Source organism: Electrona antarctica, assembly GCF_951216825.1.
Source record: "Electrona antarctica genome assembly, chromosome: 7".
NCBI lineage: Eukaryota > Metazoa > Chordata > Actinopteri > Myctophiformes > Myctophidae > Electrona > Electrona antarctica.
The window spans coordinates 34117390-34144385 of NC_136812.1; the positions used below are offsets into that span (position 1 = coordinate 34117390).

Here is a 26996-nt window from a genome sequence, read left to right on the forward strand (position 1 = left end):
GATAACAAGCTATCTTTACACCTGGGAAAAACTGAATCCATTCTCTTTGGCTCTAATTGTAATCTCAGCAAGGCAAATGGCTTCTTGGTTAGAGTGGGTGACAATGTTATCACACGTAAAGATGAAATTACCTACCTAGGTTCCATCCTGGAGGCTAATCTTTCCGGTGATAAAAAGGTTTTTTTTACCCCCAGGGGTTAACTGGGGACAGGGAGGAACTCCTTATATGGTCAGCACACTCTATAGTAGGGGGGATTATCACAACAAAACAAAAAAGAAGTGATATTTGAATTAAGTGAATTCAAATCACTGAATATATACCTTTAAAAGTACAATGAATAGAATTAAAAATACAAAATAGATGCATGAGACAAAAAATAGGCAGGCTTGCTGTTTCCATTGTGGTCCATTAAACATACAACACTCAAACAACAGTACAAAATATACAATTTAAAACGGTTCATGATAACAACATGAAAGGGGACCAGTGATACATGAACAAGTGGAGGATGCCACTCACAAGAGACATACTGTATATCAGAACTCACCAAAGGAGTTTTACTTTATACACTCTCAGAAAGGTTTGTATTTCTGTCAAAGGTGTGGCATTAACCTAGCCTGGAATGGCCAGACTAATATCATTGTGTAGATATTAGTTTGGAATTGTGGGAGATTTATTTCCAAGGGGCGGTTACAAACAGATTCCAACGTTACAGCAAAAAAGTCTCACTTTGAATAGTGGGCTCTGATTGGTCACCCACAACTCTGGGGTGAGTAAAATGTAATTCAAACTGAGGAGTGCCAGACCAATCTCCCCAGGGATTTCTGGTTTCCAGACTATAGCATTAATAACCTTCTGGGCTTTAGACAAAAGATTGGATTCCATGTCCCAGCATCTGCCTAATATATAATATTTCAAGAGCAGATCATTTTTTGACAAAAATGTGAAAATCCTTGCCTTATTTGCTAGCATTATAGCCAGCCAACATTTTAATAAACCTTCTACACAGATGCTTTAGCAAAAAGGTCAAGGTTATGTTATTTGCATAAATACAGACATTACATGAATGAAGATGCAGTACACAGCTTTATTCTTCAAAATATACTTAAAATCCTTATTCAACACTTTAGGCTCAGCCACAGTTGAATCAATAAGGAGGCATGCAGTGAAATCCCTATTGGGTGCATTACATGGTTGGTCTTGCAATAGGATTTGCCGAAAAGAGAGCAGAGGGAGATTTTCACCCATATTTTGAAAAGAGAATAATTCTCCAAATCCCCAATAACCTCATAGCGCAACATAAAATTACATTCTTTCTGCATGAGAGGCCTACGCAGCTATATCAAAACACAAACAATAAATAAATAAAATACATTTGTGGCTAATGACCAACGCCACTGATAGTCCAATAATAGTGTTTCAAAAGCAATCTCTCCTCCCAGTAATGTCTTTGTGTTCTCCATGCATTGTGTGCTTAACTTCATGGTAATGATATGCATTGTCCCTGGGTCTCCTCAGAGCATTTACAGTCTACTGTATATGCTCACAGCTTGATCACCAGCTTGACCTACTAATCTTTAATTCACAACAAGCCTATTGTTGCAAAAATCATACCCGTGTGAAGTGAGGGGCGCTCTTATCATCTTACAACATCGAGGAGGAAATTCTATTGCTATGATAAGGTGATGTAATGATGATATAAACAAACGGTGTCAAAACAAATAAACAAAACAAAACAAATAAATTATCTTTATTGTTAATGGGATTTAATGGTTGTGTTAGGGACGAAACAAACATTAATTTCTCTTTATTGTCAATGGCGTTTTTAAAACAAACATTGAACTAAAAACAAACATTAAACCTATAGGAGGGGCTAGTGCCCCTCAAACATATCTGTAGGCTATTATGTGCTACTGAAGGCTATACTCAAAAATTACACTATTCATCAGTCCCTTCTCTATATGATTCCAAGCAAAGCTATACAATGTCTTTCCTCTCTAAGTTCAATTCAAATGGGCTTTACTGTCATATGCAATGGAAATAAAAATGAATAAATACATAAATATATAATGTCATTATAATTAAAGATATTGGCCTAAAGGATAGGCCTATATACTGTGTGTGTGTGTGTGTGTGTGTGTGTGTGTGTGTGTGTGTGTGTGTGTGTGTGTGTGTGTGTGTGTGTGTGTGTGTGTGTGTGTGTGTGTGTGTGTGTGTGTGTCAAACTCATTGCAGCTGTACGAAAAGCTTGAATTATACTCTTTCTCATGCAAAGTGTCTGTTTCATAAAAATACATGGTAGATGTTATGAGCTACTTTCTGTATTCTGTAAGAAATTCCTTGCAAATGATTATCTTTTTAAGTGTTGCAGTTTGGAATTGCTTGTTGGATATCACTCAATGATCCTGCGTACCACCTATATACAGGAGGCAGGACGTTGACAGAAAGTAGCACATAACATGTCTATGGTGGATTTTTAGATAGAATGAGAATAATTCAAGCTTTTCATACAGCTAGAATGTTGGTGAGTTTGACGTATACAATCATATAGGACTTTTCTGTTTGGATGTATGGGCTACTGTCAATGCCAAATTGTGGCTAGTTGCCATGGCAAGATGGCCACGGAATGTGTGTGTGTGTGTGTGTGTGTGTGTGTGTGTGTGTGTGTGTGTGTGTGTGTGTGTGTGTGTGTGCGTGCGTGCGTGCGTGCGTGCGTGCGTGCGTGCGTGCGTGCGTGCGTGCGTGCGTGCGTGCGTGCGTGCGTGCGTGCGTGCGTGTTTCTGTCAAACAAAATATTGGTCTCTATGTTGCAAATGTGACCTTTAGCTGTGGACCTTGGGACACTGTTCTAGTGCAAACAGTTTGTTCTGTTCTGTTTATCTAATGTTACCACCTAGGGTGGCTAACATTAGGGCCAGATGGGCCTTCTGCCCCTCAAAAACGAATATGCCCTGAGGCCAGAGTTGGCTTTCTACCAGAAAAGCAGAAAAGGGGGTGCCAAAAACGAGCCCCTAAAATGATTACATTCCAGGCCCGAGGACAGAATGTTTCCACCTTACAGGGGCATGTCCACTATAGTGGTCACTCCTCCGGCGGCAGCAGCCCGGGTGGCCGTCCAAAAGCCCTCCCATGTTGTCCGGCCCGGTTCGTTCACGTGGACATGGCTGTCCACGATGCCTGGCATCACCACGCTTTCACCCACATCCAACACCTGCACAGTGCACACACACAACCATGTTATAACACTTTAATTGTGTAATACATATGATATACAGTTAATTATAACCACATACAAATCGTGATTCATGGCAAATATAAATACTATAGATCAGCGATTCCCAAACCTTTTCAGCTCGAAACCCAAAACATTAATTGCTGTCTACCTGGGACCCAGATTTTCAAAAATACATTATGAATAACAACATAAAACATATTTTAAAAATGTTTATTTTTACTATTATTATTATTTTTGTTATTAGCAATCTACAAGCTCACTTTGTGAGCTTGTTAGGGCAGGACAAATCAGTTCCTCCTTTTATCCAACAGGGGGAGTATTCTGCTCATAAGACCATACCATTTCCCCCTGTTTTCATAATGGTCAAGGGCCTACCTCACAGGGCGCATCCCCAGAAAAGTTGCAGTCTGAAACAATTTTATGGATTTTCCCATCCTTGATAATGATCATGGCAGGGCGGATGTCATTGTCAATCACTACCCTCTTACTCCTCACAGCACTAACTGATGATCCAGGCTCCATGACAGTCTATTTCTGTGGTGGTGACAGTACAGAGGACTGAGAGGAGTCCCCCCAGCTCTGCTTTCTGATCTCAGTTACTACTGCACTGCAGTTGGAGCTCCACCCTCTTAGTTAATGGGTAAATGGTTGCTGGTTTCTTGACCTCGAGAGTAGGATTCATAGGCCAAGCATGGATAGCAATATAAATGTAAGTTTAGTTTAGAAGCCATTAAGCCAACCTCCAAAATTGATGCGTACATACAATGAATCCACTTTTGTACACCTGTAAAACTGTGATGTGACATTAAAGTATTGGATATTATCCTGCAATGGTTAAGGTTACATTGATTTCTCACAATGACTGCACGATGGGATGAATTTACCACAAATATGAATTTAGAATACAGGACGAATAACATATTTAGGTTAGGTTTAGTTGAAATGCAGTTCAGTGACAGTACAATTGTGTTTGTGCCTTGCAGCAGACAAAGAGATGAAATATATCAGTGGAAAAACACCCTACACTGAGGTGAGTTTGGAGAGGTTGACAATACCATCACACTGCCAGATTATGACATTAGGGGGCAGCATTGTGCTTGTCTACGCCAGCAAGCATACTTCAGTGGTTCTGTCAACTTCACAGTGCAGTTCAGTAGTAGTAAGCCATACCTTCTGAGCAACAGAGCAATAAAAGTTTATTTTATTTCAATAATTTATTACACACTGCCTTGTTTAATGCTCCTTCCAGTGGTTTGAGTCTTAACTCGTTTGAGTGACTCAGCAGTAGGTTTGAACTGGAAACACATGACACATTCACATGCGTTTCCAGTTCAAATCTGCTGCTGAGCCAGTCAAACAAATCTATGGGAAAATGATCCATAACAGTCAACAGGTATGGCAACTTCTGGAAACCTGGGATTGCAGTTTTTCACACTTGAACGAATAAGCAGAAAAAACTATCGGAGGCCATTAGTACAGAAACCACCAAATGCCAGTTGAATCCACTATCATTGCATTTCAACACACATTTGAAGACACTATTTGCAGAGACTAGTTCAATCCATCATAAACAGTAACACCATAAATAACCAATAAAGACTGATACACGTGTCTCAGTTTCCTTGTACCTCCATTAAGGTGTGTATATGTTTAAAACGATGACCAGTAACCCATCTGTAGGGTGAAATACTCCATGCCTTGAGCTCATACAGAATAAGGTCACAAGAATAATATGTTAATTGCATGTCTTGCATGAATACTGGTACTTTACCGTGCATGTAAATGAAGTTGAATCTGCCACAATGGTGGGGCAATGTGTGTGTCTAGAAAGCTTGTCCCATAATCTTGTCATACCTATGGAAAGGTATGATGTCATTATTTCATCATCATTTCCATCATCTGTTTGCCATTTTTTACTATTTTAAAACATTTTAAAATATAGCCGATCTACAAGCTAACAACGTGTTGATGTAGATTGGCTAGTTGAACTATTTTTAAATGTTTTAAAATAGTAAAAAATGTCAAATAAGTTTAGGGATAAGGGGTAAGGGGTGGCGCAAGATGGAGCCCTAGATCTTTAAAGTTTAATGTTGATGAATTAAATAAAGCCATTGCTTCAGCAGAGGACCGGAGGATACATATATAGTGCATCAGAGAGAGATGACTCATTGACACATTGCTTATGAATGAAAGAGCGAAGAGGCTGAATGATTCTACATGAATATGGAGAGAAAGCACCGCCACCTAGCAGTAACATGTCTGGATAGATAGAGGCTGGGTGAAGAATAAGGTCACAAAACGATTGCATTCACTCAGGCTGAAACCTGATCTGCCCCAGCCAGTCTGACTATTCTACACACTAAAATGTAACTCTGAGAGTTTACATATAGAACCAAATGGACCCGTAAGCTATTTGGTTCCTTTGGATACTTTTGGAGTTAGGTCGGAGTTAGATTAACACTCATGATTTTACTACCAGAGAAGCCAGATACATGTTACCTATCTAGTCTAAGCCTAAAATGTATTTGATTGATTCTGACATTTTCAATCTATGTCAGAATCGATAAAATACGAGAGTCTAACTCTATTACCTATTTACTGTTTTGCCAGTAAAGCCTGATTTACTATGCTGTACGACCATATGTTATGTTGGCCGCAAATACGATTTTCAAGTGAAAAGTGCATTGCCTCACAATGGACTTTCACTTTTCATATGCCATATGCCCACAGTATAGGCATATGACATCAACGTGCGACGTGCCACCTCTTTTGCCCATTAGGACAACTCTACGCAACGTCATCAAACAGCGACGCACACCTATGGTAACATCATTCTACATTGGGATGCACACACACACACACACACACACAGAAACTATAACAATAAAAGTGTCGTTGCACCTCTCAGTTCAGATGGGTCTGATTTTTATTTATTTATTTTATTGACATTTTTAAAGGAATAGTAGCAACTTCCCTCTATTTACATAAAACAATACTTATAATTTCCCTCTACCAGCAGTTAGTTATCAGCCACTTGATGAGTGTGGTGGTGTTTGCCTGCAGAAACACATTGCCCTCTTGCTGTATTTTGGTTCCCCCAAAATGTCCCGTCTACCAAAACAATCAGTAAAAACACCAGTAAAAGCCACAGGTCAATGTGCTTATTTTGATGATATTTTTGGGCTTATTTAGCCTTTATTGATAGATTACAGTAGGTAGACAGGAAATGGGGGGGGGGGGGGGACAGCAAAGTTCACCGGGATCGGCACACCGCGACACACTGTCATGCTAGATTACCAGCCAACTTGAGCCAAGGTGCCTGGACCGATAAACCGGGCCAGGCCGTCAATGTGCTTCTGCAGGTAAACACCACCACACTATTCCAGTAGCTCATAATTGTTGGTATAAAGGGAATTATTGGCAAAATAAATTTCAATATGCATTGTTTTTTTATGTAAAAACAGGGTATACCTTAAAGGAGCATTCAGTGATTTGGGTGATTTGGAAAAAAAACACGGCCCGCCCGGTAACAAGATGTGCACATGCACGCACTACAGTGGGGGGACACGCGACAGGCCAACAGCACACACACCAAGGCCCGCCCCCGCTCGATCATGATAGCACATCAGTGAGCTGGATGCAATCCTGCCTGGAGGGGAGAGAACAGATGGTGGAGGTGAATGGAACACTGCCCCCCCCCCCTCCCAGTGAGCTGTGGCGTTCCACAAGGAAGCATACTAGGGCCTCTACTGTTCCTAATATATGTTAACGACATGACTTCAGCTTGTGACTGCAACTTGTTCCTGTTCGCAGATGACTCGGCACTGCTAGTCTCGGACAGGAACAAACTGCAGGTTGAAAAGGCCCTCAGCTCTGAACTCGGTAGAATCTGCACCTGGCTCGCTGATAACAAGCTATCTTTACACCTGGGAAAAACTGAATCCATTCTCTTTGGCTCTAATCTCAGCAAGGCAAATGGCTTCTTGGTTAGAGTGGGTGACAATGTTATCACACGTAAAGATGAAATGACCTACCTAGGTTCCATCCTGGAGGCTAATCTTTCCGGTGATAAAAAGGTTTTTTTTTACCCCCAGGGGTTAACTGGGGACAGGGAGGAACTCCTTATATAGTCACAGCCCTGGCCACAGTCTGTGCCACACCCACTCATCCACTGCCCTGATGACTACCTGGCCCCACCTGTGTGTCTCACTTCACCTGCTCCCTAATGAACCTAGTCTATATATAGCCCTTGATGCTCTCATGTGATTGTTGGTTGCTCTGCCTTGTGTGTTCCTTATTTCTTGCCTTGTAAGGTGTACCTATTTTCTAAGTAAAGACTTTAAAGTTTAGTCCTTGTGTCTGAGTTCTGCATTTTGGATCCATACCTGGGATAGAAGCCTGACAGTATAAACCAACCAAAAAGATGGACCCAGCGGAACTCGCCCAGCTTCGAGGTGCTGTCACTTCACAAGGACAACTTTTGGGCCAGCACGAAACTATTCTTGTTGAGATGAATGACCTGCTCGCTCAGCTGGTCACCGCCATTCAGGCGCTCACCGTTGCGCCTCTCCCCCCCGCCGCTCCAGGGGGGGTACAGGTAACCGATGGCCAGGCTGCCGCCGGGGGTCCCCAGCCCCCCGTTATCACTCCCAGGGAACCTAACGTTCAGCACCCAGAGAGGTACAGTGGAGATCCCGGCTCCTGCCGTTTTTTGGGCCAGCACGAAACTATTCTTGTTGAGATGAATGACCGGCTCGCTCAGCTGGTCACCGCCATTCAGGCGCTCACCGTTGCGCCTCTCCCCCCCGCCGCTCCAGGGGGGGTACAGGTAACCGATGGCCAGGCTGCCGCCGGGGGTCCCCAGCCCCCCGTTATCACTCCCAGGGAACCTAACGTTCAGCACCCAGAGAGGTACAGTGGATATCCCGGCTCCTGCCGTGGTTTGTCACACTAGTCGATACATAGCAGGGATTTTTGTCCAGCGTCCACTTTAGTCTAGAAATGGGATATTTTTTTATCTTTCACCTCGCTGTATGGTGTGCCAATTTAATTTTTACACCTCTGCTGCTTAGCGGACAGTGTGGTGTTGTAGAGGAGGTCTCCCCGGACATGTGCATATGTCACACTAGTCGATACATAGCAGGGATTTTTGTCCAGTGTCCACTTTAGTTCGCTTTAGTCTGGAAATGGGATGGTTTTTGACCTTTCACCTCGCTGTATGGTGTGCCAATTTAATTTTTACACCTCTGCTGCTTAGCGGACAGTGTGGTGTTGTAGAGGAGGTCTCCCCGGACATGTGCGTATGTCACACTAGTCGATACATAGCAGAGATTTTTGTCCAGCGTCCACTTTAGTTCACTTTAGTCTGGAAATGGGATATTTTTGTATCTTTCACCTCGCTGTATGGCGTGCCAATTTTTGTTTTACACCTCTGCTGCTTAGCGGACAGTGTGGTGTTGTAGAGGAGGTCTCCCCGGACATGTGCATATGTCACACTAGTCGATACATAGCAGGGATTTTTGTCCAGTGTCCACTTTAGTTCGCTTTAGTCTGGAAATGGGATGGTTTTTGACCTTTCACCTCGCTGTATGGCGTGCCAATTTTTGTTTTACACCTCTGCTGCTTAGCGGACAGTGTGGTGTTGTAGAGGAGGTCTCCCCGGACATGTGCATATGTCACACTAGTCGATACATAGAAGGGATTTTTGTCCAGCATCCACTTTATAAAGTCCATGCACTCCAGTGAATGGACTTGGGCACTCCAGTGCATAGACTTGGGCATTTATCCATTTAGATAACTTTTTTACGTTATTTCATTACTTATTTTTACACAGAAACATAATGTGTGTCTTCACAATAACTGTAATGTAATAATAATACTAATAATGTAATGTAATAATAATTTAATTAATGACGCTTTTATTCTGAAAGCAACCGGATGTCTTAAATTTGCTAGCTCTCAAACAGGAAGTTCTAGATTTGCGAAAAAGACGGAGCCCAGTGTAGCCAATTATTCCATCGACTTCCGCGTCGGAGAGTGAGTGGACCGAGGATCCGAGGCAGCATTAATTCCTACCTTTCTGCGCGGCCTCTCGGATGAAGTTAAAGATGAGCTTGTTTCCCGTGAGATGAGTGAGGGGCTAGATTCGCTCATTACACTCATAGATATATATAAACACTAGATGGCTCAAGGCGGAGTTTCTGACGTCGTTCACCCGGCAGCCATCTTACTTCGGGGCTACAGTACAGTATGTTCAATGGCAGCTCAAACATAAACAGTCATAACTCGCTCAAATCTTGACGGATTTACAAACGGGTTGGTTTATTACAAACGTTGTCAACGTGGCTATGATTCAGGACGCTTATCTGCTTAATTTATGTTTTTTATATGAACGTCGTATAAAAGCATATAAGTATGTGGACGTCTCTGACGTTTATAACAAACCAAACCGTTTGAAAATCGGTTGAAAATTGAGCAAGTTATGGTCATTTAAGAGTACATGCCCCATAGACACAATGTTATGTGTCCCGAGGTAAGATGGCCGCCACGTAACGACGTCGCTCTCCATTGGCCAACAGCGCGGGTGAGCTATCTAGAGTTTATATATATCTATGATTACACTTGCCACCCAGGTTGACAATCGCATCCGCGAGCATACTGAGCCAGACAGCTGACCAAAGCGCCGGCTCCAGCCGAACGTTTCCGAGGGGGGCCGAATGCCCCCGACTATTCCCGAATGGTCCCGACGTCACCGGAGACAGCCGAGCCTCCTCCCACTGAGGAATCTATGCAACTAGGACGCACCAAGCTGTCTATCAGAGAGAGAGAGAGAAGGATAGCCGAGAGACTGTGCATGTATTGTGGCAAGCCTGGCCATTTCCGGATTTCATGTCCAGAGAGAGAGGGAAAAGAGGAGGCTCAGCAGTCATTGGGGAATTCCTGGTGAGCCATAGTGTTTCTTCCTCCCCATCGTCTTCTTGCTTTAAAATCCCTGCCGTTCTGTCCTGGGAGAGCCAAAGGCAGCCTGTCACAGCGCTTATTGACTCTGGGGCAGCAGGATGTTTTTTGGGCGTGGTCAATTACCTCACTGAACCACTAGGCCTACGCTTGTCTGGGAACCACTGTGAGCATATTCAGCTCCACCTGATTGATTCTCCTGAATTGTCTCTCATTCTGGGACATCCTTGACTGGTGCACCACAACCCCCACATAGACTGGCCATCCGGGACCATATTAGAGTGGGGCCGTTCCTGTCACTCCCAGTGTCTACGCTCTGCCTCTGGGGCCCCTAAGCCTCCTGGCCCTGGCTCCGCCCCTGACTCCGCCCCTGAGGGGCCTGAACCCCCAGCACCCGCCAATGTTCCACCAGAGTACTCTGACCTCAGTCTGGTCTTCTCCAAGCAACGTGTGACGTCCACCTTGCCCCCTCATAGGCCCTATGACTGTGGCATTGACTTGCTGCCGGGGACGTCTCCACCCCGTGGGAGGCTCTATTCACTCTCCGGCCCGGAGGTGGCTGCCATGGAGAGCTACATTGACGAGGCCCTTTCTGCAGGGTTCATCAGACCGTCCACTTCTCCAGCAGGTGCTGGTTTCTTCTTCGTCGGGAAGAAGGATGGCGGCTTGAGGCCCTGCATTGACTACAGAGGTCTCAATCGTATTACGGTGAGAAACCGTTACCCCTTACCTCTTATGTCATCCTCTTTTGATTGTTTGCGAGGGGCTACGATATTCTCTAAGCTTGACCTCAGGAATGCTTACAACCTCATACGCATAAGGGAAGGGGACGAATGGAAGACGGCCTTCAACACTCCTAATGGTCATTATGAGTATTTAGTCATGCCGTTCGGCCTCACTAATGCCCCTGCCGTCTTCCAGGCGCTTGTGAATGATGTTCTGAGGGACATGTTGAATTGTTTTGTCTTCATTTATCTTGACGACATTTTGATTTTCTCCAGAACACTCGACGAACATGTCCAACATGTCCAGCTGGTTCTAGGCCGCCTCCTGGAGAACCAGCTCTACGTCAAGGCGGAGAAGTGCGACTTCCATGTGTCCACCATTGCCTTCCTAGGGTACATCATCACCACTAATGGTGTTACCATGGACCCGGTCAAAGTCAACGCAGTGGCTGACTGGCCCCGCCCCTCCACCCCTAAACAACTGCAGAGGTTCCTGGGCTTTGCAAACTTCTACAGATGTTTTATCCGGGACTACAGCAAGGTGACGTCGCCACTCCATGCTCTCACTTCCTGTTCGGTCAACCGTTTCCACTGGACCCCCGAGGCGGACCGGGCCTTCAGGGAGCTTAAGCGACGCTTCTCTTCTGCCCCAATTCTGACCCACCCAGACCCTTCGTTACCTTTTGTGGTAGAGGTTGACGCGTCTGATGTGGGCATTGGTGCGGTGCTCTCCCAGGCTTCCCCCAAGGATGAGAAGCTCCATCCTTGCGCCTTTTTCTCTAAGAAGCTCGACTCGGCGGAGCGCAACTATGACATTGGCAACCGTGAGCTGTTGGCAGTCAAGGTGGCGCTAGAGGAGTGGCGACACTGGTTAGAGGGGGCGGAGCATCCTTTTGTGATCTGGACTGATCACAAAAATTTGGCCTATATCCAGTCGGCCAAGAGACTCAATTCCAGACAGGCCCGGTGGGCTCTGTTCTTTGACCGTTTCAGCTTCAACCTTTCCTACCGTCCGGGGTCCAAGAATCTGAAACCAGACGCACTTTCCCGCCAGTTTGACCCCTCGGAGAAGGACCCTGACCCAGGCCCCATTATCCCTGGTGCCCTTGTCATAGCACCCGTGACATGGGGTATAGAGGCCATTGTTAAGCAGGCTCTTCAGCAGGACCCTGACCCGGGCGGTGGCCCACCTTCCTGCCTGTTCGTGCCCGTCAACGCTCGCTCTGAGGTCCTCCAGTGGGCCCACTCTTCCAACCTTGCCTGCCACCCCAGCGTTCGACGCACCCTTGCTCTCCTTCGGCAACGCTTCTGGTGGTCTTCCGTGGAGGCTGACACTCGCTCTTTTGTCCGGGCGTGCTCGGTCTGTGCTCGTAACAAGACCCCCAACCTGAGACCTTCTGGGCTACTCCGACCCCTGCCAGTACCACACCGCCCCTGGTCCCATATCTCGATTGACTTTGTCATGGGACTGCCCCCCTCTGAAGGAAAGACTGTCATCCTGACCATCGTGGATCGCTTCTCGAAGAAGCTCCTAAGCTCCCCTCCGCCAAGGAGACGGCCCAGCTCATGATCGACCATGTCTTCCGGTTGCATGGTCTGCCTCTGGATGTGGTTAGTGACAGGGGACCCCAGTTCTCCTCCAGATTTTGGAGGGCGTTCTGTTCTCTGCTGGGGGCTTCCGCCAGCCTCTCATCAGGCTTCCACCCCCAGTCTAATGGCCAGACAGAGCGTGTAAATCAGGACCTGGAAGTCGCGCTTTGCTGTCTGGTGTCGGATAACCCCTCCGCTTGGTGTAGCCAGCTCGCATGGGTGGAGTACTCCCACAACTCTCTTCCCAGCTCCTCTACTGGCCTGTCCCCGTTTGAGTGTGCGCTGGGCTATCAACCTCCGCTGTTTCCGGAGCAGGAGAGAGAAGTGGAGGTTCCTTCTGTTCAAGACTTTATCCGCCGGTGCCGACGCACCTGGAAGAAGGCCCGGACCTCCCTCTTGCGTACGGCTACGAGGAACCGGAAACAGGCTGACCAACACAGACGGCCTGCCCCTGACTATCAACTAGGACAGGAAGTTTGGCTTTCTACCCGAGACCTGCCCTTGAAGGTCGAATCCCGGAAACTGTCCCCGCGCTACATTGGCCCGTTCAAGATCATACGCATCATCAACCCAGTGGCAGTGCGGCTCGAGCTCCCCAGGTTCCTTCGGGTGCACCCCACCTTCCATGTCTCTCAGCTCAAGCCGGTGTCTTCCTCCCCGCTGGTGCCCCCTGCTAAGCCCCCCCCCCTCGTCTTCTGGACGGCCACCCCACCTACACTGTCCGGCGCCTATTAAAGATGCGTCGCTGGGGCAGGGGTCGTCAATACCTCGTGGACTGGGAGGGATATGGTCCAGAGGAACGCTGCTGGGTCTCGGCCCGGAACATCCTCGACCCCTCTCTGATCGCCGACTTCAACCGTCGGGCCCCTGGGGCGGCTAGGGGGACGTCAGGAGCCGTCCCTAGGAGGGGGGGTCCTGTCACAGCCCTGGCCACAGTCTGTGCCACACCCACTCATCCACTGCCCTGATGACTACCTGGCCCCACCTGTGTGTCTCACCTCACCTGCTCCCTAATGAACCTAGTCTATATATAGCCCTTGATGCTCTCATGTGATTGTTGGTTTATCAGTTTGCTCTGCCTTGTGTGTTCCTTATTTCTTGCCTTGTAAGGTGTACCTATTTTCTAAGTAAAGACTTTAAAGTTTAGTCCTTGTGTCTGAGTTCTGCATTTTGGATCCATACCTGGGATAGAAGCCTGACATATATGGTCAGCACGCTCTATAGTAGGGGGGATTATCACAACAAAACAAAAAAGAAGTGATATTTGAATTAAGTGAAATCACTGAATATATATATACCTTTAAAAGTACAGCAGTACAATGAATATAATTAAAATGCAAAATAGATGCATGAGACAAAAAATAGGCAGGCTTGTCCATTATGGTCCATTAAACATACAACAGTACAAAATATACAATTTAAAACGGTTCATGAAAACAACATGAAAAGGGACCAGTGATACATGAACAAGTGGAGGATGCCACTCACAAGAGACATACTGTATATCAGAACTCACCAAAGGAGTTTTACTTTATACACTCTCAGAAAGGTTTGTATTTCTGTCAGGTGTGGCATTAACCTAGCCTGGAATGGCCAGACTAATATCATTGCGTAGATATTAGTTTGGAACTTCAGTGTGGAAGATTTATTTCCAAGGGGCGGTTACAAACAGATTCCAACGTTACGGCAAAAAAGTCTCACTTTGAATAGTGGGCTCTGATTGGTCACCCACGACTCTGGGGTGAGTGAAATGTAATTCAAACTGAGGAGTGCCAGACCAATCTCCCCCGGGATTTCTGGTTTCCAGACTATAGCATTAATAACCTTCTGGGCTTTAGACAAAAGATTGGATTCCATGTCCCAGCATCTGCCTAATATATAATATTTCAAGAGCAGATCATTTTTTGCCAAAAATGTGAAAATCTTTGCCTTATTTGCTAGCATTATAGCCAGCCAACATTTTAATAAACCTTCTCCACAGATGCTTTAGCAAAAAGGTCAAGGTTATGTTATTTGCATAAATACAGACATTACATGAATGAAGATGAAGTACACAGCTTTATTCTTCAAAATATACTTAAAATCCTTATTCAACACTTTAGGCTCAGCCACAGTTGAATCAATAAGGAGGCACGCAGTGAAATCCCTATTGAGTGCATTACATGGTTGGTCTTGCAATAGGATTTGCCGAAAAGAGAGCAGAGGGAGATTTTCACCCATATTTTGAAAAGAGAATAATTCTCCAAATCCCCAATAACCTCATAGCGCCACATAAAATTACATTCGTTCTGCATGAGAGGCCTACACAGCTATATCAAAACACAAAACAAATACAAAATAAAATACATTTGTGGCTAATGAGTCAATGACCAATGCCACTGATAGTCCAATAATAGTGTTTCAAAAGCAATCTCTCCTCCCAGTAATGTCTTTGTGTTCTCCATGCATTGTGTGCTTAACTTCATGGTAATGATATGCATTGTCCCTGGGTCTCCTCCGCATTTACAGTCTACTCATTTACAGTCTACTCACAGCTTGATCACCAGCTTGACCTACTAATCTTTAATTCACAACAAGGCAAGCCTATTGTTGTAAAAATCATACCCGTGTGTAGTGAGGGGCGCTCTTATCATCTTACATCGAGGAGGGAATTCTATTGCTATGATAAGGTGATGTAATGATGATATAAAACAAACCGTGTCAAAACAAATAAACAAAACAAAACAAATAAATTATCTTTATTGTTAATGGGATTTAACGTTTGTGTTAGGGACAAAACAAACATTAATTTCTCTTCATTGTCAATGGCGTTTTTAAAACAAACATTGAACTAAAAACAAACATTAAACCTATAGGAGGGGCTAGTGCCCCTCAAAAATATCTGTAGGCTATTATGTGCTACTGAAGGCTAAAAAATTACACTATTCATCAGTCCCTTCTCTATATGATTCCAAGCAAAGCTATATTATTATCAATGTCTTTCCTCTCTCAGTTCAATTCAAATGGGTTTACTGTCATATAACATTTACAATGCCAAATCAATGGAAATAAAAATGAATAAATACATAAATATATAATGTCATTACAATTAAAGATATTGGCCTAAAGGATAGGCCTATATACTGTGTGTGTGTGTGTGTGTGTGTGTGTGTGTGTGTGTGTGTGTGTGTGTGTGTGTGTGTGTGTGTGTGTGTGTGTGTGTGTGTGTGTGTGTGTGTGTGTGTGTGTGTGTGTGTGTGTGTGTGTGTGTGTGTGTGTGTGTGTGTGTGTGTGTGTGTGGGGCTCGATTCCTGATAGCTCATACCCCCCCCCCTCTCTCTTTCTCCACTGCATTGATGCTGTGTTACCTCCTCCCTCAGTGATGATGTCACTGGCTCGCTCCGACTCAGCATCCTTGCCGAAGGCAGGGAGACAGACAGCAGAGCCATTTTGGCTTCTAGGTAGGAGTCACACAAACAAACAAACAAACCGATTCCAGAGGCTCGCACTGTATACCTCCCGTGCACATCTAGAACTATAGGAGGGCATAATAACAGGACGGTTCTTTTACCTCGGGAGTCGGGACCACCTTTAGCAGCTTTGATGGGAGAAGGGAGAAGGGAAACGGGACGCTGCTAGCCGGGCCGGGCAAGGATACCGACCTGTCAGGAGAAACCCCGTGGAGGTGGAGGGAGCTGCTGCTGCAAATAAGAGCAAAGAACACAAATAGTCTTCTGCACATACGGGATTGGAGCATTGCAGACATCGCAGAGGTAGGTTTCCTCGTTTTTTTCCATTGTCCTACTCCTGGCGATGATGCAGTTTTAATGAGCGTATTTATTTACTAAGTGGTGAATCTCCAGGGATAGGATTGACATAGGGTGCGGCCATTGAAGAGCACTCAACACTCCGACGAGGTTTACATTAATTGATAAGCAGGATAAATCTAAATGTAATTTGAGACAATTGGCTCTAAAGAACAGGAATATATGACACGACGCGTAGATTGTTTTGAAAATATAGGCCGGTCAAATTATAGATGCAGCCTTGCAGGATGACATGAATGCCTTGTCATTGAGCGCAAGGCAGCCTAGTCTAAACAAATGTAAATACGGCAATTGTCATTCTCTCATTTCTATCAAGTTATTTGTAAAACGGTGATGTACATTTCCTTTCATTCATTCATTGTAAATTATTCGTTTATGTACGGCATGGTTATGCTGCTCATTCGTGACGGCACTGACTTGATATGAAGCAGAAGCAATTAAGCTATAGGTTACACACAGGCCTATCCATGTATGGGGGCCGGAGCAGTAACAGTAATATAGTAATAGGCTAACAAAAAACATTGTTTACCCTGAACAACACGGAAGCTTTTTTGTTTTTAATTATTGATTAGTAGGCTATTTGTCACCGGTGTCAAAATGGTGGCTCCCCTGCCCAGGCCAGCTGCATCCGATTCCTCATGACAGGTCCGTCTGAGCATCCTTATGTTGGACCTCAGCTTCCCCAATTAATATTATATTATTATTCATTATAATGTTAGGTTATTTTCTTTCTTCGGCATGTTACATGATGTGAAGAGAGAGGGCCACAGTAGCACAATTTAAATGTTGACATGAAAGTATGGGAAAATCAGAATTACAATCAGATATTTTAAGGGTGCTTCAAGTGTTGTGAACTATTACTATGATATAATAACTATTGTTATAATTGTGTGATAGGCCTATAGTAGCCTAGTTGTTGCTGATCATGTCACACTATATAACCATTAGTGAAATGGATGCACACTTTTCAATTTAATTTCTTTATCATTTGTAAAGAGAAGCAGTCATTTCAGCATTATTATCAGGAGAAATCAGAAACGGGCCACACTTTGCCTAAGGGATCGTTAATAACAAAACTACCACCCATGCACCCACTAAACTCTGTAGGCCATAGTCCCAATCATATGACAGCTGGGCTACCATATTCCCAAATCATTTTCTCAATTTCCATTTAAATTTGAACTCGGGTATTGTGACAATAATATAGGATATGAATCTTGTGTCATTATTATATCTTATATCTTATATTGCATGAGCTGAACATCTTGCTGTCCTCTCAGACACATTATTTATATTTTCCACATGGTCTAGAAGTCTTTCAATGCTTTGTCAGACTCTTCATCTCAGATTTGAAGTCAGATGTGTGGGCAGTCTTCCAGGAAGCGCAGCGTGACACAGCAGTTTTGTTTAATCAAATATAAATGTGATCAACCCTCCATAAAAATCTATCTAATGAACATCATTTTCATGTTAAATCTGAAGGATACAGTCGGGTACATTGCAGATGGTTTTAAAAAGGTCACGGAGTACACCACACCCTTGATGAACAATGACATACTACGGTAGTGGAGTCGGTCACCAGGCAGAGACAGGGACTAATTGCGTCTGGTTTTGTTCTCTGTTGTGCTCGATGACCAAGACTGAAAAACGATTGCGATGTCACCACCATAGATGATGAGTCATACCCCTGAATCTCAGTACCTCCATTATAATCATACAGCAATAAATGCTGATGCACTGTGCTTGGATCAGAAATGGCAAGCGTCTGATTCTCTCCACGTGATCCATATATCTGAGCTCCTGAATTCCGTCAGAGTTGAGGCACGTTGTCCCTGGCCGGTTTCAGTGTTATTAGGCCACTGTAATCCTAGGAAATAGTCCGACATTTAGCTGTGGCTGCACTTCCTTTGTTGTAGGCAGGCCTGGTTATCCATCTCCCCCGACTGCAGCTGACCAGGCATGGTTCTTTCATGGTCCAGCCATGCACGCGGCCCTGCCCTCTTCTATTGTACTGGCCACCTCAGCCAGGAGGTGCAATAAACTGCTCATTCAAATTTTAACATACCATTTGTCCCATAGTACTTCAAGGCTCTCTCTTGGTTCAATGGTGCTGTCTGTGTCCAGGTATCTTATCCTGAAGCCTAATTTAGAACTTTCTCGTGCGACTGTGGCACTCACCGAAAAGTAAAAAAAAAAAGAAAGCAAGTGTTTTTACTTCAATCAGATATTTGCATTAAACATCAAAAGACCTTCCGCAGGCCTCGGTCGCGGTCGAGCGGTCCAGGCACCTAGGATGGTAATCCAGCCTGACGGCGTGTTGTGGGTTCGAGTTCCAATCCCGATGACGATTGCCGCATGTCTTCCCCCCCCATCTCTCTCCCCCTTTCCTGTCGTAATACTGAAAAATCTATCAATAAAGGCAAAAAGCCAAAAAGATATCTTAAAAAAATGTCAATATCTTTATCTTATGTACCCTAAATGAAAATAACATTATGCCTCGCAGAAAGGCATAAAGATACACTATACTGAACATAAAGGTATTAACCGTTGCTGTCTATTTCCTTCTATAGATCTCCAGCTGGGAGGCCCGAAACCAAGGCATTGAAGAGGGCACCTCAAGGTGCTAGGCAGGCGGCACCATGGCAGGGGCCTCTGTGAAGGTGGCGGTGCGTGTCCGCCCCTTCAACTCAAGGGAGACCGGAAAAGATAGTAAATGCATCATTCAGATGACCGGAAACACAACCAGTAAGTACTCCAACGAGACTTGATTTAACACCACTTTCAGTGGCCTCTCTATTTTGGGCAAATCGTTATTGGTGAAAAAATAACACATCTATAAACTTACAACTCATCAAACAGATTGTCTGTTTTCATTGTACAATCAGGTAGAAAATAGGGCTTAATATCTAATGAATAGATGATTGATTGAATTCTTTATTGACAGCATAATATACTAACATGGTATTGCACACATTGGTCAAAAAGGATACAAACATTGTTCACACAGGAAACACTTAGCAAAGCTAATGTAGGTTCAGGTTCAGTTTGGTCCAACTACACAGTTTTCTCATTTGCTGCCAATCAATATAATTCAGTGTAAGTATTGTATAAGTATAGTATATAAATATCACAGTACTATGGACAACAAAAGGATCAAGAGCAAATGGATAGCAAATGCGAAGGGCTGATATATAAGTAATACAGTAATTACTGATGGTGATATAATATTGTCAAAACTCTGAGAATCATAATGGTGCCATCCCTGTGGTTGAAATTAGCAAGGCCTGTTCCGGGAAATGTGAGCCAAGTTGCTTGGCATCACGTTTCAATCAGGCTGCTTAAGAAATAGGAGGTGCCTACTGTCAACAACATGATGGCAACACCAAACCTTTATACCTCAGATAATACAGTATAATCTTACTACAGTATCTGTCTATTTGCTGGGGGAAAATGATTCATGAGCTGTTTGTTTGTTGTTTTAAAAAACTTTAGTCTTGAATTGCTTTATAGTAAACATACACAAGTAAAACACAAACATAACATCAAAACATAAAGATGCAGAGAGGAGGTTGCAGTTTACAACTAGTAATGCAGTTTACAGTATTTGCTTATTTAAACATTTATACAGCGTTTTACTTTATTGTCAATACAATTCTACAGGATTGTCTTTATTTCTATCCACTTTGTGTCAAACTCAACTTCTTTCATTTTTTCCAACACAACTATTTCTTGTACTATATCTTCAGTATACGAGTACAATATTGAAACTCTATCTGTGACCATTTCAATCAGTGGTGGATACAGAACAGGTCTAATGACTTACTTACTTATGCCTGACACCCATACCAGGGTATAGGCCGTCGACAAGGGACCTCCAGTTCTCGGTCACTGCATGGCGTTCTTTTCTACTGCGACCAGGTGCATCCCAGTCTCTTGGTGGTGCATCCCAGTCTCTTGGTGGTGCATCCCAGTCTCTTGGTGGTGCATCCCAGTCTCTTGGTGTCTGCCTGGAGATCACGCCACTAGGTGTTTTTGGGCCAGCCTCTGTTTCTCTTTCCTTGAGGGTTCCAAGTCAGAGCCTGTCTGGTGGTATTTGACACTTAGTGTGTGCCCGATCCATCTCCATCTTCTTCGCCCAATTTCGTCTGCAGCTGGTAGTTGTTTGGTCTTTGTCCATAGGTCCTTATTGTCTGGCCAGTGTATATTCAGGATTCTTCTGAGACATTTATTGATGAAGGTTTGTTGTGGTCTTTGTGTTGTTCTCCTGTTATGTCTAATGACTGGGCCTGGGTCCAGGAAAAACGGAGTTTTTTAATATCGGTATTATAATAATGATGGTAGATATGAAATGTTTCTTTCACTGTCTATTTGGCTGCTCTCCACAAACGGCACATGAAAAAGAAAGACTGGGGTGTTTAGTTATTTCAGAGCACACACACTCGCTGCTGGAATGTGTCTGAAATGCGTCTGGTAGAATCACTAGCATTGTCTATCAGGTGTGGCTGCCGTGTTGTGGCCGGAATGCAGTGCTACGGTGCCCAGTGGAATCCAATGTTTTCATGGATCTCATATGGTGGGAAAAGCTGTCAATTTGGGTGGGACCACATTCATTCTGACTGTAACTGGGCCCACCCAGGTCCACCCGTAGATTCACTCCTGGTTTCAAGCCAGGCTCTTTAATGGCCTTTCTGTATAGCTTTGAGTAGAATCTTGACCAAAGTAATTAATTATGTTCTTTCTAGTATTTCTAGTATTGCCCAGGTATAAAGTGAAACTGCTTGCAGATTGTATCCTAATAACTCCTTACTGGACTCACTCCATCCATCTGTTTTAGGAAAGCTGCAGCCTGGGTCAGTTAGCATGCAAGAATGGCATAATGTGTTACTTTTTTCAACCTCTCTACAAGATGTCACCGAGCAGCAGCTCTTATCTTAGCAACAACTGACTATTGTATTAAAATGCTATTAATTCACTTACTTTATGCTACTATCCTCATCTTCTTACACCCTGTTGGGTGAAACTCAGCTTAGTCTTTCCCAGGTGTGTTCATTTTAAATGTTCCAGAATAAACGGCTAGTCCACCAAGTGTATAACGACATCACAAAGCCCATGGAAGGTTTTTATCTATTAAACTTCAATTTCATCAACTTCATCAGTACTGGCTCATTATCAAATTATTACCGATCTCTGAAGCATACGTAGTATGGTTATAATGATCTATTGAGAAGTTCTTCTGACATAATCATGTTGTTACTGAAGCGTTAGGAAACTGCAGCTAATTTGACCACACATTCATGTAGGGTTATTCAAGTCATTTATTAACCACTTAGCCTATACCCAATATGGCCAAAATTATTTTACAAAAGTATTGTAATCAAAATATACTTACAGTACCAGGTGTCAAATGTTGGAGAACTTAGAAGTACGTATAAAGTATCGACATTTTTAAACACTCAAGCAGGCGCGTCACCACCATTCACAGTGAGTACGTCTACTCTCACACTGATTTCATCCCTCTCACTTTTGACCGCACCCGACTGACTGTTTTTTGGCATCGTCCCATCCTCACGCTCATCCCCCCACCTTCAGATACCCTGTAAAACCCCTGCACTCAAGTAAAAGTACCTAAAGAATGTATTTAAGTACACAGTAATTGCAAGGTACTTAGTTCCTTCCCACCACTGATTACTTAGCTGTCAATTAAACAGCACATGAATACAAATGCGGACAGCCTGTCATATACACATTGGTTATGTTAACCATTTAATATACTTCATGGACTGGGGTCTCCCAGAGGTCTATACTTACTATACCTTTCTCGATCTCTTCATTAACAATAGCCGATCTACAAGCTCACACCGTGTTGCGTTGTGACGCATATTGTAATATGGACGGCAGGGTTCATGGAGTTAAAAACATAAGTTGTATCATAACAGAGAGTAAATATTAAGTCCCACTTTTATAACTATGTTAGTACTACACATCTGTGTAGCCTTTATTTTCTTTTGTCACAGTTTTGTACATAGTTTTGTATGCATGCAACTAGAGGCGTAACAATGTGCTGCAGTGCAGACTGCTCTGCATTCCTTAGGATCCCAGCGTGTGGAGAGAGGTCCCTCCCATGTTCAACGTGGTGGCCATATTTTTTAGGCATGTCATTCCAGGTGAAAATTACCCCAACAATAAATAAATAAATCACAACCGTGTGAAGTGAGGGGCGCTCTTATCATCATACATCATCTCATTCCGGCCAATCACAATTTGCATCCTCACTTTTGTCTTCAATGTTTGTGTTTACGCAATGTTTGTGTTACTCAAAGCTGACCATTCATTGTCAACGGCATTCAATGTTCGTGTTTGCACAAACACTCAAAACTAGCCATTCATTGTCAATGCCTGGATTTCAATGTTTGTGTTAGGACAAACACTCAAAACTGGCCATTCATTGTCAATGCCTGGATGTCAATGTTTGTGTTAGGACAAACACTCAAAACTGGCCATTTATTGTCAATGGCATTCAATGTTTGTGTTAGGACAATGTTTGTGTTTACACAAACCCTCAAAGCTGGACATAGGCGCCCCTCAAAATACACAGTGGTTTGAAGTGAGGGGCGTCCACTGTATTTATATCGGCCTCATGACGTCTTATGTTGTCATTTAGTGCCCTAAACAAACATAAAGTCCATAGACCTGGCTGCCATATGACGTAATCTTTAAAATCCATGCACCCTCAAAAATAGCAGACCGACAAGCTCACAACGCATCGCCGCTGTGAGCTTGTAGATCTATTATTCTCGTCATTCGTCGCACAACGAAGAATATAGGGCTCCGTTAAGAGGAGACTGGAGAGATATGTGATATCTAGTCCGTTCAGCAAGGTAAAGCCATTCATCAATAATGAATGAGACTTCCTGAAATATTTACAGTTCGGCCTAATTTAGCCATCGTACCCCCCCATGTCATGGGTGACTGGGGACAACAAGCTGAACGGCTTTTTCGCAGATTCAATGTTGACAAATGCCCATTGTTGCATATTCAATGCACAGGGGGCTTCATAGTGGGCCCCCACCGTCTATTAGTCTATTAATACATATCAGGCGTCTCAGTTGGATTCAAAGAAAAACAAACTGTTATTATTTTCTCTAAAATGGGCACCCTCCTGTGAGTTTGCAATGGATTTCTGTGATTGCGCCCACAAATGGCTGACGTCTGCCACTGCATTCATCTTCTTCCTCTGTCTCCAGAGCAGTGGATGATGGGTGTTTTGTTGCCAATGTTGTCTCTTTCAGGGATGTAATCTTAGATCAGAGGCCGTCCAGTGGGAATGCATCGACAGCATGTGTACTGTACCTTTGCAATGTCCTTGGAGGCTTCCGGTTCGAATTAGTCGCCGAATTGGATTTCTAAACCTGCAAGGCTGAGGCTACAGTTTTAATTACACCCCAAGCATATTATTTAATGCTATCTAACTTGGAAAGATAGGCGACTTGCAGTATGCTGAATTCACACCAGCAAAACCCACATCACTTTAATTTGAACTATGACCTCGTCGTCCACGCCTATTTCAGCAGCAAGCTTCTGGTCAAATTTCACAGCACGTTTCTGTTTGGCTGCTGCTCTGTCTCGCCACACTGTGGCAGCGGAAAAGTTGAACTTTGATGTTGTGCTTTTTTCTGCCCCGCCTCCTGTCGTGGCAGTAAAAGTGTTTTTGTTGGACAAATATTTTCCCTTCATTTTCGTTCGGAGATCCTATAATAAAACTGAACTGAATTGAACTATTTCAGAGAGGTCAACAAGGGATCAATAGGGGTTGTGCAAGTATGTGTTTTGATCAGGACTGTGCGGTGTGCATATTGAACCTCACTGAACATGATGCAACCAAAACATTTCAGCTTTTTTCAGCAAGTTGATTTGTAGTACCATTCTACTTAGTTTTTTTGGGGCTTTTCAAGTTTTTGTGTTAATACAAATGGTTGAATGATTTTGTATTATTATTGACACATTAAGGGAAAATCCTACAATATCATGAGAGGCAAATGTAACATCTGTACAATCAGAATGTGTCTGTCCATTAGTGGTGATAAGGTTTGAGTTCCATCTCAGAGATGAAAGTGTGTGTACCATAAAAGCAACCAATATTACAAAATCTTTTCTTTTGAGACATCTTTTACAGCTGCTTTAAGCCTTGCTCGGCACAGACACACAAAGCCACTCTTAGGCAGCTAGTGCTTTTCAGCCCAACAGACTGTGCTTTTCCGTGGAGAGTCAATGGCTTGGCTGTAGACGCTGAGATGTGAGCGGAGTGATGTCATGAAAGAGCCCACTGGTAGCAGTGTCTGGAGGCGGTATAGAGAAGGGGTATAAATGGCCCTCTTGTCCTTTTGTAGCTCGAAGCTACAGTAGCAGCTTTGCTCTGGGGAAGGAAGAAGAGGGACTGTGGGGATTTCTCCCGTCTGTTTTGTGCTTCATGACACCCATGCATGGGTCAATAGCCTAGTTCCCACAAAGCAGGAGAATGGCTGCAATCTTGTTAGTGACAAGCCTGGCAGAAATATCTTCCCCGCCGCCATGCCAACCTGGATTAAGATTCAGGAGGCAGACCTTTGGGATTGAGGGGCCTTTTTTCAAGGGGATAGGGAATAGGTCCTTGCCTAATAATGGTTCTTATACCTTGTAATAGGGATTAATGAAATTGTGAAAGACATTGACATGAATTTCCCTTCCTTTTGCTGTACATTCTTCTTATGGACGGAGTGGAAATGATCACTTTATCACAGCAAGCTGTTATTGGCTAACTTACTTACATACTATCCGAGGGAAAGTTTAAAGTTTGAGGATTAAAGACAAGCTCGAAACCAAATGATTAGAAACGCAACAGTGTTGTTAACCACTGAAGTCTGAAACCCTATAGTTGACTGGAGCCCTACAGAGATCTATACATTATGCAAGGCGTTTTTGTTCCACACCAAATCTCTTTGCTAAAAATAGCTAAATGTTTGACACCTGAGGGGTCAAGGGATTGTCTGATACAGGTGTGTCTAGTTGTTGTTTATTGTGATCATAGAAGACAACAGCATTACCACAAGCGTTATGTTCGCTTATGTTTCTGACGTTAAAGCCCAAAGTGGGTGACCGTCAAATTGTTTTAATTATGTTATAATTTAGCTATTGAAAAATAGCAGATCTACAAGCTCATAGCGCGGCACTCGGTGCCGCGCTATGAGCTTGTAGATCTGCTATTTTAGAAAAATCGTTAAAATGTGCGTCAAATCTTTCGGAAAATTGTCATGATTTTTTAAAATTTTGACGTCAGGCCTGAATGGGTTAATGTGAAGGGGGGAAAAGAAGGTGCCCAGTAGGCTATAGACCCCTAGGGACCCTGGTCAATGAAGTCTATAGGGTATAGGCATACAGTGCAGTGCTGCGCGCAGTCCTCATCTGAACCCCTTCCCAGTGCTAGGCAGTGTGTGATAAGCAGCTACAGGCTACAGACTCTTGTCAATGGGTTTACATGCCGTCTGCCAGACCTGCTGATACAGCTATTTCCTCTGCTATTGACTGGGGCAGGTCACCCGTAACAGAGCCATCAGCATCACCTACAGTAGTTAAAACAACCACCAGCTGTGTGGAAAACAAACAACCTAAAATGCTATCGTAACATAGAATCTAAATGAGGGATTAAAAAAATGCAACCTGGCAATCAAACCGCAGGAGAAAATCATGACTGTAGTTGCAGTAAATTATGTGCTGGTGGCGTGTGCGTTTACCGTGCACTGTAGACAACAGTGATGAGACGCACGCACGCACGCACGCACGCACGCACGCACGCACGCACGCACGCACGCACGCACGCACGCACGCACGCACGCACGCACGCACGCACGCACGCACACATACACACACACACACACACACACACACAGTCACACACACACACACACACAGTCACACACACACACACACACCCACACACACCCACACGGCAGACGACACCTCCTGCTGTCACCATGCAGACAAGCTGTTAAGACAACCTGTCTAATTACGAGCCATCCAGAGCCGGTGTCATCCATAAACTCAACACCTAGCTATTAAGGAGGTTCGCTGTCATAAAACGCAGCGGGCTGACAGGAACCAGGAGCGCGTTCGGGGCTGGAGGAGGAGACGTTCTCTGTGAGTCTGAGAAAGCGTCATCCCTGCTTACCGAATGTGATTAAAGCACACAAGCCCTGCCTGGTCACTCATCGTGGTGCCCTCATCTGCCCCACCAATCGGCGCTGCTCTCTGGTAATTGCTTTGTCCGGAAACAGGACACTCCTCCTTCTGGAGGTCCGGTTACGGTATATGAATCATAGTGTGAGAGGACATGAGGAGCAGTAGAGGATATGTCAGTCATACTGTTGAGAGAAACACTGGCTCTGCATGGCAAAGAATGCAGACATAATATTATATAATTTATATTGTTACTTTCTGTGTCATTTGGGTTATCCAATTTTTCTGTTGGACTGGGTTTACCTGGTGTTCACTGGTCCTCCACTGTGCAATAAAGCTCTCGTTCTGCATAGAGCTTCTAGTTATAATAGAGGCAAACTCAAGATACTCAGCAGTTGTATGGACAACCAATTTGAACCAAACCATGTGATGATCGGTCTCTACACTCATTATTATATATCATTGCGACCAAA

At 44.0% G+C, this 26996-nt stretch overlaps 1 protein-coding gene across 4 annotated transcripts in view; it reads left to right on the top strand.

The window, feature by feature from the left end:
- Positions 1 to 15937: 15937 nt before the first annotated feature.
- kif1aa (kinesin family member 1Aa) overlaps positions 15938 to 26996 on the top strand; it is a 63013-nt gene continuing 51954 nt past the window's right edge. For all 4 annotated transcript variants that reach the window (XM_079506582.1, XM_079506584.1, XM_079506583.1 and 1 more), the window contains exons 1-2: positions 15938 to 16260; positions 18885 to 19059. In XM_079506582.1, coding sequence (XP_079362708.1) covers positions 18954 to 19059 — 106 coding nt within the window. In that variant the 5' untranslated portion in view covers positions 15938 to 16260; positions 18885 to 18953. The remainder of the gene's footprint in view (positions 16261 to 18884; positions 19060 to 26996) is intronic.